This window comes from Macaca thibetana, chromosome 7 (assembly GCF_024542745.1).
Source record: "Macaca thibetana thibetana isolate TM-01 chromosome 7, ASM2454274v1, whole genome shotgun sequence".
NCBI lineage: Eukaryota > Metazoa > Chordata > Mammalia > Primates > Cercopithecidae > Macaca > Macaca thibetana.
Window position 1 is genome coordinate 126,823,540 of NC_065584.1, and position 17,270 is coordinate 126,840,809.

Here is a 17,270-nt window from a genome sequence, read left to right on the forward strand (position 1 = left end):
AAAATATTTTTGGAGGAATGGAACAGTAACTAGTAGATAAGTTAATGAGGAGCTGCTCTGTTTTGACCCAAATCTATATTGAAACATTTGGCTAGAGACAAGTGGAGAGAAAGATAACCTGGGTGTTTTTAATGGTTTTCTGCGCTTATTGCTTCTCACACTTTACCTGCCTCCCATTTCTGAATTTGTGTACCAGAGAGCAATATGGGGCTGAGTTGGCCTACAGGTAATAAGTTACTTTTTTGTGGCTAATTCTTAATATAGTTTCATAGGAAACTGGATTTTATATAAGAAGTTTTATTCATTTCAACAGGGTTCCTAAAAAAGCTCTAAAATGAATTCATAGTGTGTCTTTCCTTCAAGATATAAATGTCAAGGAATGAGTTGACAAATCAGTTTAAAAACAGGAACTACCCAACAGAAAAATGTAAGTATAATCTTTCAGGATTATATAAAATCAATATTAAAAATATTTTATAATATTTTTATATAAATATATAAACATTTTATATATGGAACCTGGTGACAGAGACTCCATCTAAAAAAAAAAAAGAGATAATCTCTAAAATGTTGTATGTTTTCTGATACTTAACTGTCATAATACAGCAGATATCTCAAGTTTCCTCAGATGTAAAATGGAATTAGTGAAACTTGCAGAGTGTTTCTACAAATTTGAAATATTTTATGTGTACAGAAAGGGAAAAATAGTAACATTACCAGGGAGAAACTCGGTAAACATTACTTTAGGCAAGTGATCAAAGTTGACATCACCTGTAATAAAACCTATCAATATCGTGTACCCCCAAATATGGTTTGAGGAGGTGGCCATGTCACATCTGTGACAGTCTTCCCCCAAATCCATAACCTTAGTCTAATCATGTGAAAAATATCAGAGAAACCCAAATTTAGGGTCATTCTACAAAAACCTGACAAATACTCTTCAAAAGTGTCAAGGTCATGAGAGACAAAGACTGTGGAATGATCAGAGACTGGAGGACACTAAAGAGTTCTATCTTTGCAACTCTTTTGTAAGTCTAAAATTATCTTAAAATAAAAAGTTTTTTAAAGGTCTCTGTGAAGTGGCTAGCTCCCAGTAGGCACTTAATGAATGAGAGGTATTATAATGATAAGCAAAAACATTGCTTCCAATAGTGTTAGAAATCAAAGAAATGCTTCTTGGTGGAAAAGACAGAGCCATTAGTTGGCAATGCTGTGCAACAGAAACCATTCCAGCCACAGATATTACATGACCGTGAGTGAAATATGTTATAAAAACTGGTTCTTTATCCTTAAAGGGGCTTCTGGGAATTGAAATGTGCAGCTGTTTATGTGTTCATTATCTGCCCTTTGTTCATGGGCTCGAGTTGGATTTCTCCCTAATAGCATTGGTTTCCACAGCTGTGCCATTGAATAAACCTTGAGTTTGGACCTATTCATCTGAGAGAATGTTTTATCCACAACAACTGACAGAGCAAAATGATTGGCACCTTGCCCTTTCTGTGTTTGACATGCCCACCCGGCTCTGACAAGAGGCTTGCTGCTGTCACACGCTTCTGTTAGTTCCTCACAGATGGTGCTGGCTGAGACAGCTGAGGAAAGAAAGCCCAGTGGGTATATGGCCCAGGATAGCTCCTTCGCCTGAAGCAGATCAGCAGAGAAACTTTGATTGCACTGGCAAAGCCAGAAGTGTAAGACATTTCTCTTTGCATAGGAAAATTTCATTCACCAGATACATAACACATATTTATTAAGGGCCTTCAATATATCTAAACCTGAGAGAGAAATGGGAACCCACTTCCCAGCTCCACGGTCTTACAGGCAAACGGGAAGTTAAATAAGCAAAAACAATAAAGTGTGGGTCAGTGCTCTGAATTTCAGGGTGGGATAGCATGCTAGCCTGGGACCCAAACGTACAACAGTGGGGTAAGGAAACCCCACCTTTGCTGTCTGTGCCATTGGTGACTTTGAGGGTGGAAGTCAGTCTTTTTAGTGCAGGCAGATAGGCCAGCCGCTGACTGGAGATGCTGCGTACCACATGAACCTGGGCAGACTATACCTATTCCTGTGCTGTCCACATAGCAGATATTCAGTTAATGCCCACTGAGTGAATGCTGATTTGCATCAGTGAGTGAATGTTATCATTCAAGCTGATCTAACTCCAAAGTAATATTAAATTCAGGTCTTCTCTAACACCATTTATTGAGTGCTTAACAAAATCCTGGCACTGTGTTAAATGTATTACATAAATTATTTAATTGTTATAAAAACCTAATAACAGAATGACTATAATTGTACCTATTTTATAGGTGAGAAATCTGAGACAGAAAGGAAGAAATAACTCACCTAAAGTTACACAGGCACAGCCAGTAAAGGGCCAACCTAGACTTTGAACCGAGGTGGTCAGCCACCAGAGACCGCTGTCCTCTATTCTGCCTCTCCAAGACTAGTAAAGAGCCCTGGGCGTTTTCCTGGAGGAACAGAAGGCTAGGCTGATGGTTCCTGCAAGCCCAGACATAAGAGTTCTTCAATGCCGCAATCCCAGGGATCAGGAGGCTGATAGTACTCCCTATTTTACCTGTCACTTCCCACCTTCTTCCATAGCCTCTAATCTTCGATTATTGAGACTGGTCGCATAGGAACAGGCATGACTACAGCCTAGGACATGCCTCCACTCTGCCATACTTGAAATGTGGTCATCTCCTTACAGCCCAGGGAGCAGCTGTTGTGGGTAGAAGACAAGGTGGAGGCCAGGCAGGCACTTCCCTTCCCCAGAGCCACTTATGCTCTCATCTAAGAGCCCTGAAACCAGGTGTGACATCCCAGGGCTTGACAGGCAGTCTGGTTCAGTATCCAGTTCCAGCTTCTGTCTCAGATGCCTAATGTGGCATGGCTGAATGAGTCAACATGTAACCTATACAGTAAGTCCTCACTTAACATCGTTGATAGGTTCTTGTAAACTGTGACTTTAACCAAAACAAGCTTACTAGAACCTATTGATGACACTGGGGATTTACTGTGCTCAGGTGCACTTTTTTTTTTTAAGATGGAGTCTCGTTCTGTCACCCAGGCTGGAGTACAGTGGCGCAATCTGGGTTCACTCCAACCTCTGCCTCCTGGGTTCAAGCGATTCTTCTGTCTCAGCCTCCCAAGTAGCTGGGATTACAGGCACCCACCACCATGCCTGTCTTATTTATGTGTTTTCACTGGTTTCACTATTGTTGGCCAGGCTGATCTCGAACTCCTGACCTCATGTGATCCACCCGCCTCGGCATCCCAAAGTGCTGAGATTACAGATGTGAGCCCCCGCGCCCGGCAGGTACACTTTTTATAGCAGATTCAGTCCCAGTGTTTATTTTGGGGATGGGAAGAGACAAGAGGTGGCAAGGTCAAGTCTGCAGGTACAGGCAGGGATTTTCTCAACCAAGGACTCTGCTGAGTAGCATTTTCCATGCAGACATTTCCAATAAACACTGACCCAAGAACATTCTAGAAAAGATGCCAAATCTAACATTGAATAATGTTCTGATATCCTAAAATTTTAGTACTAAAAATCATGTTCTCTAAAATTCACAGAATATTTTCCTAGAATTCAGTACCTCTCGTTCACCCTAACTAGCTTTTTTGCAATACTGTTTTCCATTCATTTGGTGGCCAGTAGTTGGGTGGTCTGTATAACTGCCTACTCAATAACATGTCAGCAGTTCTCAGCTTCTTTCCAGTGTTCACCTTACTCAGATACTCCCTTTTCATTTTCTGACAACACCAGCACTTCATGGCAACAGAGATGTCCCTAGCCAGGTTCTCCTCTCTCTTGCTCTCATACTCACAGTGTTTCTTCACGTCTATTTTTAGTTTTTCTGGCTCAAGCATCTTCAGGCCACTGAAACACAACCCTCACTCTCTCTCTCCCTCTGGCATGCATGCTGCTGGTAGGAGACCCCAGGTCAACATTGCTTCAGAAATCCTTTAGCACTCATTTCTCAGGAGAACTTATGGCTTCAGAATCACAGCTCGGTTTTTAAGATGGACATAACCTGTACGACCTTCTGATGGGCTTTCAACTTCGAACTGGATGTGGACACTTTTCTCTCAGATGACAGAATTACTCTAACTTCCCCTTTGCAGTTGCTTCCTTTCCTTGAAGGTAGCTGTATCTTGTTTTCTTTAAAAAGCTTTTTCTTCCAAAGCCACTTGCCATGCCGACCGTCATTAGCGCATCTGTGGCTCCAAGGACAGCGGCTGAGCCAAGGTCCCCAGGGCCAGTTCCTCACCCGGCTCAGAGCAAGGCCACCGAGGCTGGGGGTGGAAACGCAAGTGGCATCTATTCAGCCATCATCAGCCGCAATTTTCCTATTATCGGAGTGAAAGAGAAGACATTCGAGCAGCTTCACAAGAAATGTCTAGAAAAGAAAGTTCTTTATGTGGACCCCGAGTTCCCACCGGATGAGACCTCTCTCTTTTATAGCCAGAAGTTCCCCATCCAGTTCATCTGGAAGAGACCTCCGGTGAGTAACTTCCTGCTTACTTGCTGGGTTTTCCCCCACGGAGGAGTCCTCCCACTCAGCACCTCCGGCAGCTCAGCTGTGCACATGGGCAATGGGGGAAGGATCCTGGCAGCAATTCTGCTGGGCTCTGTCCTTAAGTGTGAAGCAGGGAGGAGAGGAACAGGTCTCAGATATTTCACCAAATCTCAGCAAAATCCAGAGGGAGAGCGGGGGAGGTGGGGCTGATTCTCATGCTCTGACTCTTTCTCTCTGAAAAAGAAAAAAAATCTTGCTTTTTATAAAAGTGGTTGGAACTCAGTTTAATTCATCCTGTAAAAATATTCCTTTCTCAGAACAAATTCCAGACAGCCCAGATCTACCCTTTCATTTTAAATACCTTTCATCTTTGTAAGATCACTTTAGTTTCTCTGGCTAAAATCATGATGTTATTCTTCTTTAATTTACCAGTGGCCATATCTTTCTGAAACATAGCAAGCCTAGAAAGAAGAGAGTCATAGGCAAGGAATATTTTTTCATGCATAAAATGTTGGGGTTAGAGAGAGAGACCTAGCAATCATTTTTGTCCACCTACCTCACCTCATAAGCGAGGAGTCAAGGCACACCAGAGCGAAATATATCCAGTGGGCACATGACAGAGCCTGGATTAAAACTTTCTCTTTTAGGAAACTCTCCCAGCCTCTGGGTTTCATTTATAGTGATCACCAGGAGGGAAATCACATTCCCCTGGCTCGCCTCTCTGATCATCCCTCCAGTGTGACTTTTGTTCTTAATTCAAGAAATATTTATTGAGCATCTACTAGTGCCAGCATTGGACAAGCAACTGGGGGGACAGCAGTGAGTAAGAAAAACCAAAATCCAAGCTGTCTTGGAACCTAGGGTCCTGAAGAGAAGATGGGCGTTGAACAAGAGTGACGTTGTCAGGAGACGATGTTCTGGGTGCCACGGGATCATGTGGCAAGGAGAGCTAACCTGGTCCAGGGAGAGAAACCCTTCCTGAGGAAACGATGGCAACCTGACACCTGATATTATTCATCAGTCATGTTTTTCTTTAACCTAAGATGGGCCAGGCGTGGTGGCTCACGCCTGTAATCCCAGCATTTTGGGAGGCCCAGGCTGGAGGATTGCTTAAGCCCAAGAGTTTGAGACCAGCCTGGGCAACAGGGCAAAAATCTATCTCTTTTGTACTAAAAATTCAAAAAATTATCCAGGCACGGTGGCACATGCCTGTGGTCCTACCTACTTGTAGGCTGAGGTGGGACGATCACTTGAACTCACGAAGTCCGAGGCAGCAGTGAGCTGAGATCACGCCACTGCACTCCAGGCTGGGTGACAGGACTGAGACCCAGTCTCAAACGACAACAACAACAAACCTGAGGTGGAATACTCCACAACCCCATGTATTCCATAGGTGCTCTTCTCGGTTCTATGGTAAGGCCCATAACTGTCCTGCAGGCCTTCAGTTTAGAAGATAACACTGCTCTGCTATCAGAGTAGTTGGACACGTCATAACCCCCTGCTGAAATATCTTCAGTGACATCCCTCTCTCGGCTGCCTTCAGGACAAATCCCCCACTGCCTTCAGGACAAATCCAAACTCCTTAGCCAAGCCATAGGCCCTTCTCAGCTGGTCCCTGCCTACCTATCCAGGCCCATCTCCATCCTCTTTTCGCAGATCCTGACACACCAGCAGTGCTTGGACATTTAGCTGCTCTGTGGTTCCAAGTCTTCTCACACCGGAGGCCTTTGCTCATGCTGTCTGTCTGCCTGGCATGCCCTTTTTGTTCCTGTCTGAAACTCTGCTCAGGTGTCACTTCCTTCAATCTTTCTCATGACTGTTTTCCTCTCACTGAGAGCAGAGACTCTTCCTGTTCATCTTTGAGGCCCACTCACCAAGTTCAGGCCAGTCCCATAGTGGGTACTCAGCTGATGCTGGTGAATGAAAACCCATGCCCGAGGGCCTTGACCGGTGAGACAGGATAGTCCTGCGTTCCCAGGCAGGGAGTTCTTAAAAACCCTTTCTTGTGCCAGACGTGGTGGCTTATGCCTGTAATCCCAGCACTTTGGGAGGCAGAGGTGGGAGCATCACTTGAGCTCAGGAGTTGGAGACCAGCCTGGGCAACATAGTGAGACCCTATCTCTATAAAAAAAGTTTAAAAAAATAAAAGCCCTTTCTCAGAATGGGTAAAATTAAAACCTACAAATACTATTTTCAGTGAAATCATTGGTGAACTTGAGTCACAAGCTAGACTTACAAATTAATAAAAATGCTTTAAGGGCCTGTTATGCTCTAGGTACTAGATTGGGCAGTGTCCATATTTGAAATGAGGGGTGCAGAAGACCTCTCTGTTCTAAATTGTGCCCCCACCACCACCATCACCAACAACAGAGATCCTGGATCTTCGACTGTTTGAGTCACTAAAGGACCAGATAGCAAAGGCCACTCTTCAATAAAATGCCCACATGTTCCCCTGGGGTTAAGATCACAGGAACACTGCCCATTGGGTTCACTAGTATAAATAAGAAATATAAAATTAGAGATGGTCAGAGTTGAAATGATTCTTGGAGAGGTGGTCCAGTGTCCTTGCTTTATAGGTGAAGTGATTAAGGCCCAGAAAGGGCAAATGACTTATCTACAGCCACACAAGTTGACTTGAAACTGAAAAACTGAAATGACTCCAGAACTTTCTGACTATGAAGCACTTCTTGGAGACATCAGTTTTCCGTTAACTTCTTCAGATGTAGTGACCTTTGCCAGCCCTGAGCAGTCTGAAAAGACTGTGTCCTATCAGGAAAAGCACCACGCAGGTGAGTAAAGGCCTTCCTGCTTTTACTATCTAAGGCACAGAACCTTTGGAAACCAATCTGAATTTTTTTCAACCATCAAGTATTATTTATTATAATTACAGTGATAATTATGATGATAATGATAAAGGGAGAATTATTCCTGGCCAACTATAATTCTAGTTAAAATAGCATGCTACACTTTCAGCCTTTCCCTCTTAAAAGAAAACAGGCTCTGGCCAACTGTTCCCAGCACAGCTGTAATCTCTTCTCTCACTTACCAGTGCTACTGTCACACGCATCTGTGTGAAGAGACCACCAAACAGACTTTGTGTGAGCAACAAGGCTGTTTATTTCACCTGGGTGCAGGCGGGCTGAGTCCAAAAAAGGAGTCAGCAAAGGGTGGTGAGATTATCATTAGTTCTTATAGGTTTGGGATAGATGTACAAAGTACATTCTCAAGGGCGGGGAGAATATTACAAAGTACCTTCTTAAGGGTGGGGGAGAATATTACAAAGTACCTTCTTAAGGGCAGGGGAGAATATTACAAAGTACCTTCTTAAGGGTCAGGGGAGAATATATCCTATCAGTTAGGGTGGGGCAGGAACAAATCACAATGGTGGAATGTCATCAGTTAAGGCTATTTGCACTTCTTTTGTGGATCTTCAGTTGCTTCAGGCCATCTGGATGTATATGTGCAGGTCACAGGGGATATGATGGCTTATCTTGGGCTCAGAGGCCTGACAGCTACCTCACAGCCTTTCTTCCTCTACTCGGGAGCATCATGCATTGAGTTTCCAGGGCAAACAATCTGATTCCTCTAGCCTTTCCTTATATGATCTATTTCTAGGATCAGAAAGCATACAAATTATTCAATACTTCCTAACTGTTAAGACAAGTTTTCTTGATGATAGATCCCAGGGCAGAATATAATGGCCTGTAGAACAGGGCTTCTGGGATGCTGGTGCCCAATACACTAGGGATAGGTTGGGGATGGGAGGGCAGGTCATGTTTCATTCCATGGGGTGGAAGGTTCAATTGCACCACACTCCTGGCCTCTCTTCTTCTCATGGTGGGTTTGTAAAGAGAACTTGAGCTGTAAAGCCCAGTTCTTGGCTTCCGTCTTTCTCTGGGAAGCAAGCTGCCTGCAAGAAGCATGACTTCTGCTTTCTACCCTCCTTGCAGCAATTTTTCTGGAGGTAAGACCTCATGGGGAGTCATGCAGGAGTCCCTGGGCCACCTGGTAATATATAGTTAATAGTAAAGATAATCGCTAGTCTTGAGTGAGAACTCACCACATGCCAGTAACTAAGTGCTTTCCATATGTTAATTAATTTAATCTTCACAACAATCCTGTAAGGAAGTACCATTATTGTCCCACTTTACAAAGGAGGGAACTGAGTCTCAGAGGGATTCTCCAGATCTCCCAGTTAGTGAAGGTTGGAGCTGGGATTTAAACCCACACAATCTGGCTCTAGAGCCCCCAGTCTATCTAATTCTGAGATTTAGCTGTCAATACCCATTTTTATTAAACAATAAATGTAGGATTTTGGATTCCCACCTGCCCTGCACTTTTGTAGCATTCCTTTATTGGCCCAAAACTCAGGCATGGAAATAAGGTGTCATTTATTGGGCCTCCTCAAGACACAACAGGCATTGAGTGATACCCCAGGGTAGCCCCTAAAAGCAGCAGCCTCTGTAAGTTGGAGATGGAATGGCACAGTGGCTAAGAGCCCAGGCTCTGAGGTCAGATAACCTATGTTCAAGTCTTGGCCTGCTACCTAACACTTAGGTAATCTTGGTCACATACCCTCATTTTGCCACAGGTTCTCCATGTGAAAAATGGAGAGCAACCATAATAGAAGAACCCATCTCATAATTGAGGATTAAATGAGTTAATGCAGGCTAAAGGCTTACGACCAGCACGTGGGCGAGTGCTCAGTAAACATAGACTACTCTTATTACTGCCTACAAGCAGCTGTGCAGTCTCTTAAAAGTGGCAACATCATAAACATTTTTCCAGCTTAATTTGTGCCTGTGACCAGTAAAGATATTAACCACAGCGATGTATTTGAGTACTTCATGCCTGGTCTAAATGCATCCATCCATCTCAGCATGAGGATGTGTGTGTGAATGCTCCCCTCATGGGCAGGGGACTCCTTGTCCTTTAGGGCAATTCCAGTTGTCTACATCAAATATCAAATGTACGTTTGGTTGTGAAAATCTGAGTGTATCATAGAGCCAGGAAGGCGACGACAAAAGAGGGTCACTCTTGGCTGGGAACTTGGCCACTTGCTCAGTGATTAGCTTTGAAGCCCCACCGAGACCAACATGGTGAGCAAGGGCTTCCTTTTTCCCATGCTTGCACCTCAGTCATGCCAGGTGGAGAGTTCTTAAACTACTTCTCTCTGATCTCCTGCAATCCCCAAATCAGGGGCAACCTAGATCCCTGCTTCTTTTGGAGGGATGAGAAGTGAAGGGCCAGTTGCAGGACCTTGTGATGAAAAGGTATCGGGTCCCCTCCTCACCCTTGGTAACGTGGGATCGCAGAATTGCTCCACAGTGCCCTGCCCTGCACCATCAGCTCAGCTGGCCAGGGCCTCCAGCAGTGGACCCTGACAACAGTGAGGTTCCTGGGCTTCCCCCTGTCTCTGGTGCTAGGTGGAGTCACCTTTCTGTAAATTCCATGTTATTCCAGACCCACCCTAACCTATAGCTTGGAGAAGGAAGGGCCCACCCTATTTAGGAGCTAGATTAACCCAGACTTCAGGTTAAACTTGAAACAACCCAGACTTCAGGTTAAACAGACCATCAGCATGGTCTCAGTGTTTCTTGGCTCTGCTAGGAGAGGTTATTTCTGGTTGGGTCTCCAGTTCACAGCCCTGAATTGGAGTCAAAACTGCATCATTGATATACAGCCACCTCCAGCTTAACCTCCAGCTCTTTCCCTAGGAAATCCCGTTCTCCCTCCACCATCCTCCAAGCTCCTGGGGCTGATAGCTGGTCCCTGCAGTTTCTCATCGCAACCTTCTGCTTAACTCTTCTATTAGCTGTTGGGAGTTGGGGGAGCTCGTCACCTTCCCACTTAACTCAAGATCCAGTGCCTTCTCATTTGCTGGTGGTGGCTGGAGCTCCAGCTATGGGTTGCCTAACCCACCTCTTTCCCTCAACTCCTGTCCTCACCTCTCTATCATTACAGGGCCCCACCCATTACCAGCTCAGAGCTGGGTCTCCACTTCACCCATATTTCTCTACTGTTTGCCTTTCTTCTTGCAAGGTATTACTATCATACCCATATCCAGCCATGCTTTGCCCAGTAGTCCGACCTCACCCTTAGCCCTGCTCTTCCTCACTCCTGGGGCCAGTAGTTCCCTCCGCCAACACCTGGACCTGTAGAAGCCTCTTTCCCAGACAGACAGCAGCAGCCCCTTAATCCTTTGAACAGATGACTTTATTCCTTGTATTCTGGTACACAAAAATCTCTTGTATTAGGCTCATTTTAAGGATAGAGTTTAGGTAAGTTTCCCAAGCTGTAATTCATCATGAACCTTATTTTCCCATGTCTAGAAGATTCTCAATACTAGTACTTTCTTGATCTTATCAGAGGGTGTCCATGGAAGGTCATGACTATCACCCAGCTGAGTGCAGTAGAAGGAAGCTTTCTAATGTAAGTTGCATCATAGTTTCAGAGATGTGAGAGAAATTCAGAAATGTGAGGGAAATTGTGAAATGTAAAATGTGAGGGAGAAAAGCATTCAGAATGGAAAAAATAAGACAAAGTCCCTTCCCATCTAACTCACAGCCCTGCCATCCCCAACCTATTCCTTTTCCCAGGCTTGCTCTTTCTTCCATGCTGTCTATCAACATGGACCCAGCCACACTGGCTGGTTTTTGCTGCTTTCTATATGACCTGGTCTCTTGCCGCTTCCCAGCATCCTTGGCATCCAGGCAGAACCGACTTCTTCCTTGTGCCAGGGCTGTTACACCAGGAGAAAAAAAAGTATGACATTCTTCAGGGTAGATCTTCTTACTACTATGGAATTATTGTCGAGTCTTTAAACTTATTTCGCCAAATATGCTCACTTTCTGAACCCTTAACGTGGCAGAAACATCTTCTTTCTTCTCGAGGAAAACCTGTAAGAAAAAATTAGAAAGATTATTGTAATTACAGAATTACAATAATCTCTGGGGTGGGGGAAGGAGAATTAAATATGATTGTTTTCTAGGAAGAAAACAAAAACACCTGCCCGTTTACTTACGAGAAGGAGGGGCTCGCGACGACCCCCCACCTGGTGTTCTTCCTCTCCACGACCCGACCCTCACAGAATTCTTTTTTTTTTTTTTTTTTGGAGATAGAGTCTTGCTCTGTTGCCCAGGCTGGAGTGCAGTGGCTCCAGCTCGGCTCACTGCAACCTCTGCCTCCCGGGTTCAAGCAATCCTTCCACCTTAGCCTCCCTAGTAACTGGGACTACAGACATGTGCCACCACGCCTGGCTAATTTTCATATTTTTAGTAGAGACGGGGTTTCACGTATTGATCAGGCTGGTCTCGAACTCCTGACTCCAAGTGATCCACCTGCCTCAGCCTCCCAAATTGCCAGGATTATAGGCATGAGGCACTTCGCCCGGCCTCCCTCACAGAATTCTTTCCGAGTGCTTGTGAAACTTCTGAGGCAAGTGACTTGGTAGAGGGTGGAGGTTCCTATTTTGGTTTACACAAGCAGGGGTGAGCCAACATTCAGAAGTCAGAATGTGGAAAGCACAGGAGTGTGTGGAGAGAGAAGCACACAGAAGGGAGCTGCTAGGAACCGGCTGAACTGTGGTGGGAATGAGAGGCTCTGCCCTCTCAGAGGCTATGGAGTGGTGTCAAGACTAATTCACAAGGAAGCCTGGTGCCTCAGGAAGCATTCTGCTGGAGAGGAGCTGACACGTACTTTTCCATTTTCATTCAACCTTCAAATTTAAACAGTCACCATCACAACTTTCAGAAGTGTATTATATACTCCAGAACACCAGGAATATAGTATAAAAACTGCTATTTTTAAAATACCCCAGAGATCATAGGACCAAAAAATGGGAACTACTTTCAGCCTTTCCAGATGGATGGCTTTCTTTCCTGATACAAAGGTTTTGAAGGGAAAAGGATGGCTCCATCTCCTTCAGTAACCTACAGCTTGTAACTTTCACAGTCTGAACATTCATCCTTATTTCTAACTAGAACATTTTCAGATGCAAATGTAGTACATTTTCTCTGGCCGTGACCCAAAAAGACAGTGAAATAGAGTCAGCTGATTTTCCCTGTATGGGAAATCCTCCCTATTCTTTTTTTTTTTTTTTTTTTAATAGAGATAGGGGTCTCACTATGTTGTCCACACTGGACTTGAACTCCTGGGTTTAAGTGATCCTCCTGCCTCAGACTCTGAGTAGCTGGGACTACAGGCATATCCTGTTCTTGAATCATGTCATCCCTCTTTTAATTACTTCAGATCAGTCACAAAATTGTTCCAACTTTACGCCATAGGCATGGCTTTTCCAACATGGGGGACATCAGTGCTATAAACCTTACACAGCCAATCCTTGTTATTCGCAGATGCCATATTTGCAAATTCACCTACTCGCTAAAGTTTGTCTCCCCAAAATTAGTACTTGAGGTGTTTTTGCAGTCATTTGTGAGCATACACAGAGCTGTGAAAAATCTGAGTCACCCCACACGCATGTTCTCAGCTCAGGTCAAACAAGGCAACGCTCTGTCTTCTTGTTTCAGCTTTCATACTGTAAAGAGTGTCCTTTTCATGATGTCTTTAGTGCCATGTTTTTCTCATTTCTGTGCTTTTTATTGGTGACCTCCAAGCATAGTGCTGAAATGCTGTCTAGCATTCTAGGAGGCTGTGGTGTGCCTCATCGAAGCAATGCGTGTGTCAGATAAGCTTTGTTCACACACAAGTTATAGTCAGTTGGCTGTGAGTTCAATGTTATTGAATAATTAAACAATAATTTAATGAATCAATATTAAATAAGGTGTCTTTAAGCAGAAACATACATAAAATCAGGCTCTGTATTGATTGGTTGATGAAAATGTGACCAGAGACTCACAGGACCCTAACTCTGTATGTCCCCTAGGAGCAATGGTTCAGTATTTACTAATACAGTGATCTCAGCAATATTACAAAACATAACTACCAAGAATAATGAGTATTGACTATACTTCATTTTCTCTGTATTCTTAAATATTACAGCTTGAAACAATACTCTATTAAGAATGTGGCCAAACATGGTGGCTCATGCCTGCAGTTCCAGCACTTTGGGAGGCCAAGGCAGGTGGATCACTTGAGCCCAGGAGTTCAAGACCAGCCTGGGCAACATGGCGAAACCCTCTCTCTACTAAAAATATAAAAATTAGCCAGGTATGGTGGTTTCTGCCTATAGTCCTAGCTATAAGAGTTAAAAAGAAAGAGGAAAGAAACATGAAAAATGGCTCAACAAAGACAGGTTTATTTTGGAGAATAAACCTGAGAGGGGCTTCTGGCCGATTTTGGTCAGGAGTACTCTCTCTTACAGACTAAGTGTATTTAAGGGTTCTGGGTGAGAGAGTCTATCACAGGCTTGAAATATTTCTGTGTGGAGGAGAAGTTCATTGTGGGTTTGGAATGTCTCTGGTCGGAGGAGAGGTTATCTTGGGACTGGCATGTCTCTGGTCAGGGAGGGGGCTTATCTTAGGATTGGAATGTTTCTGGTTGGAGATGTCATTTGTGGTTTATGGTCATGCTGACATTAGCCATTAGGCCGATGCCCTTTGGGTTGGATTTAGGCAGTGTTTGATCAAGGGGCACTTTAAAATGGTGGTGCTTGTCCAAGATGGCGATTCTCCTGCTCTGTCACTAGCTACTTGGGAGACTGAGGTGGGAGGATCACTTGAGCTAGGGAGGTTGAGGCTGCAGTGAGCCAAAATTGTGCCACTGCATTCCAGCCTGAGTGACAGAATGAGACCCTGTCTCAAAAAGAAGAAGAAAAAAAGAAGAATGTGATCAGTATGAAGTATCACAGCATGTTTTATTTTTTATTTTTTATTTTTTTTTTGAGACGGAGTCTCGCTCTGTCACCCAGGCTGGAGTGCGGTGGCCGGATCTCTGCTCACTGCAAGCTCCGCCTCCCGGGTTTACGCCATTCTCCTGCCTCAGCCTCCCGAGTAGTTGGGACTACAGGCGCTCGCCACCTCGCCCGGCTAGTTTTTTGTATGTTTAGTAGAGACGGGGTTTCACCGTGTTAGCCAGGATGGTCTCGATCTCCTGACCTCGTGATCCGCCCGTCTCGGCCTCCCAAAGTGCTGGGATTACAGGCTTGAGCCACCGCGCCCGGCCGCAGCATGTTTTAATCCATTGCAGTCATTCTTCTTTTTCATGTTCAAATTGTCCCATCTTTGGACAGTAGGAGCCTGTGCATATTGCCTGTATCATTTCACATTACTCCATTAATCTTTTATCCTTTCCTTATTTTCTGGCCATAACAAAATGTGCCACGCCCATCTTGTACATTTCTTGCCTCACACCTAGAATGAATCATTTCTTCAAGAAACCTGGTTCCTTTGGTCTGAAATGGAGTGAAAGAAAGGGCATAAGATTGAGAGGACAGATGGCAGCTTCCTAGGACCCAGCACTTGGCCATCGCATCAGCACTTTGTTTCTTTTTTTCTTTTTCTTTTTTTTTTTTTTTTTTTGAGACAGAGTCTCACTCTTGTTGCCCAGGCTGGAGTGCAGTGGCGCCATCTCAGCTCACTACAACCTCCGTCTCCTGGGTTCAAGCGATTCTCCTGCCTCAGCTTCTGAAATAGCTGGGACTACAGGTGCCCAGCATCATGCTTGGCTAATTTTTGTATTTTTAGTGGAGACGGGGTTTCACCATGTTGGCCAGGCTGGTCTCAAACTCCTGACCTCAGATGATCCACCCGCCTCAGCCTCCCAAGGTGCTAGGATTACAGGCGTGAGCCACCACACCCAGCCTCGCATCAGAACCTTCAAGTTGGAAGCTTTCTGTCCATACCAGACAGTCTCTTGCTCTAATGACCTCTTCCATGTGCCCCACTGCCTCTAAAATTAATACTGACTCCTGTGTATCTTCTCAGCCAGGAGTCATTTGACCGTGTTACTCAGTTCTAAAAAGAAGAAATCCTCGGTTGGCACAAAATAAAAGTTACTCCATGCCAGCGTGAGAAGAGAGGGAGGGGGCTGAACCACAGAAAAACCTAGGCCGTGGCAAGAAGGTCTCTGCTGCTAGGCCTAGGACCCAGTTGTTTCTTCTCCCAGGAAAATTATTTACCTTTCCAATGAAGCTGGCTCAGCGAGTGGTCTGCTTGTGATCTGCTTTAAGAGTGTTACCTTTTTTCAGACAGTTGACAGAGAAGTGAGGTCACTGTCCTAGCCACAGAGAGGAAGAACTGGGGACATTGTGCAGAGTGGATAAGACAGCTAGAGTTAGAACCAAACAGACCCGGTCTGAACACTGACTCAGGCACTAGTAAGTCACATAAGTAAGTCACATTTTTTAAGTTTTGCTTTTCTCTTCTGTAATGAGGATAAGGATATTCCCATCATAGGGCTGATTTGAGTGGCATTCAGCAAGTTCTAGTAGGTATGCAAGGTAAGGTAGCAATTACTATTAGCATAGGCAGCAAAGGGCAGGAGCATAACACAGTGATGAGGAGCACAGGCTGTGATGTCAGGCAAACTTCATTCAAATCCCAGCTCCACCAATTAACGATGTGACCTTGGGCAAATTATTGACCATTCCAAGGTCTCAGTTTCTGCATCTGTGACTAGAAAATGAAAATTTCTACTTTCATAGAGTTGTTGTAAGGATTAAATGAGATTCTATACATAACATGCTTAATACAATGAGTCAATAAATAATGATGATAGTAACTGAAAGGCAAAATGAGGTACCCAGTTGAGAGCCAGCCTTCTGTCTAATCAGCAGAGAATCATGATAATGTCATCATGGGAGTAGCGGGGATAGGGAAGGTGCATATGTTTCAGTGAAAATGACAATTCTGTAAGTAACTTTTAGGAGCATCTTCTATTATATTCCACAAGACAGCAGCTCCTCCTGGGGGTCATGATGGGGACAGAGCTGTAGACATCATGGTGAACAAATTAAAGTGACTCAGCAGTTTAATGCTTACAGTGAGAGGGGCTGGGACAGAAATGGCCAAGAAATACAAGAAAAGATGCATTTTCCTAATTATAAATAAGGCAAAGCATCTTTTTTGTACACTTGTCTTTTTCTTGATCTGTATTTCACTGTATATGAAACACCTGCTAATGTCTTTTGCTCATTTTTCTACTGAGTTGTCTTTTTCAATTTGAATCACAGGCATTCTTTTTTTTTTTTTTTTTTTTTGAGACAGAGTCTCGCTTAGTCGCCCAGGCTGGAGTGCAATGGCGCGATCTCGGCTCACTGCAAGCTCCGCCTCCCGGGTTCACGCCATTCTCCTGCCTCAGCCTCCCAAGTAGCTGGGACTACAGGCGCCCGCCGCCTCGCCCGGCTAATTTTTTGCATTTTTAGTAGAGACGGGGTTTCACCATGTTAGCCAGGCACAGGCATTCTTTATGTATCCTGGATACTAATCCTTTCTTGGTTAGATGTGTTACATACATCTTATCCCACCTTGTGACTTGCCTCTTCACTCTCTTAAGAATACTTTTCTTGGCCGGGCGCGGTGGCTCAAGCCTGTAATCCCAGCACTTTGGGAGGCCGAGGCGGGCGGATCACGAGGTCAGGACATCGAGACCATCCTGGCTAACACGGTGAAACCCCGTCTCTACTAAAAATACAAAAAGAAATTAGCCGGGCGTGGTGGCGGGCGCCTGTACTCCCAGCTACTCAGGAGGCTGAGGCAGGAGAATGGCGTGAACCCGGGAGGCGGAGCTGGCAGTGAGCCGAGATCGCGCCACTGCACTCCAGTCTGGGCGACAGAGCGAGACTCCGTCTCA

The 17,270-nt window shown here is 44.7% G+C and overlaps 2 protein-coding genes across 5 annotated transcripts in view; both read left to right on the forward strand.

Annotated features, from left to right (window-relative positions):
- The window catches only part of GANC (glucosidase alpha, neutral C), a 98,024-nt gene extending 95,833 nt beyond the window's left edge, over window positions 1-2,191 (forward strand). The window contains exons 25-26 of the transcript XR_007727655.1: window positions 314-427; window positions 1,561-2,191. The gene's annotated coding sequence lies outside the window, so the exon portion shown is untranslated. The remainder of the gene's footprint in view (window positions 1-313; window positions 428-1,560) is intronic.
- A 1,572-nt stretch (window positions 2,192-3,763) lies between these two features.
- Window positions 3,764-17,270, forward strand: part of CAPN3 (calpain 3) — a 58,644-nt gene continuing 45,137 nt past the window's right edge. For 3 of the 4 annotated variants that reach the window (XM_050799429.1, XM_050799428.1, XM_050799430.1), the window contains exon 1: window positions 3,764-4,505. In XM_050799429.1, the coding sequence (XP_050655386.1) occupies window positions 4,197-4,505 (309 nt within the window). In that variant the 5' untranslated portion in view covers window positions 3,764-4,196. Of the gene's footprint in view, window positions 4,506-5,223; window positions 7,310-13,520; window positions 13,689-17,270 lie in introns of those variants that run through there. The other variant, XM_050799431.1, reaches the window with a different exon arrangement.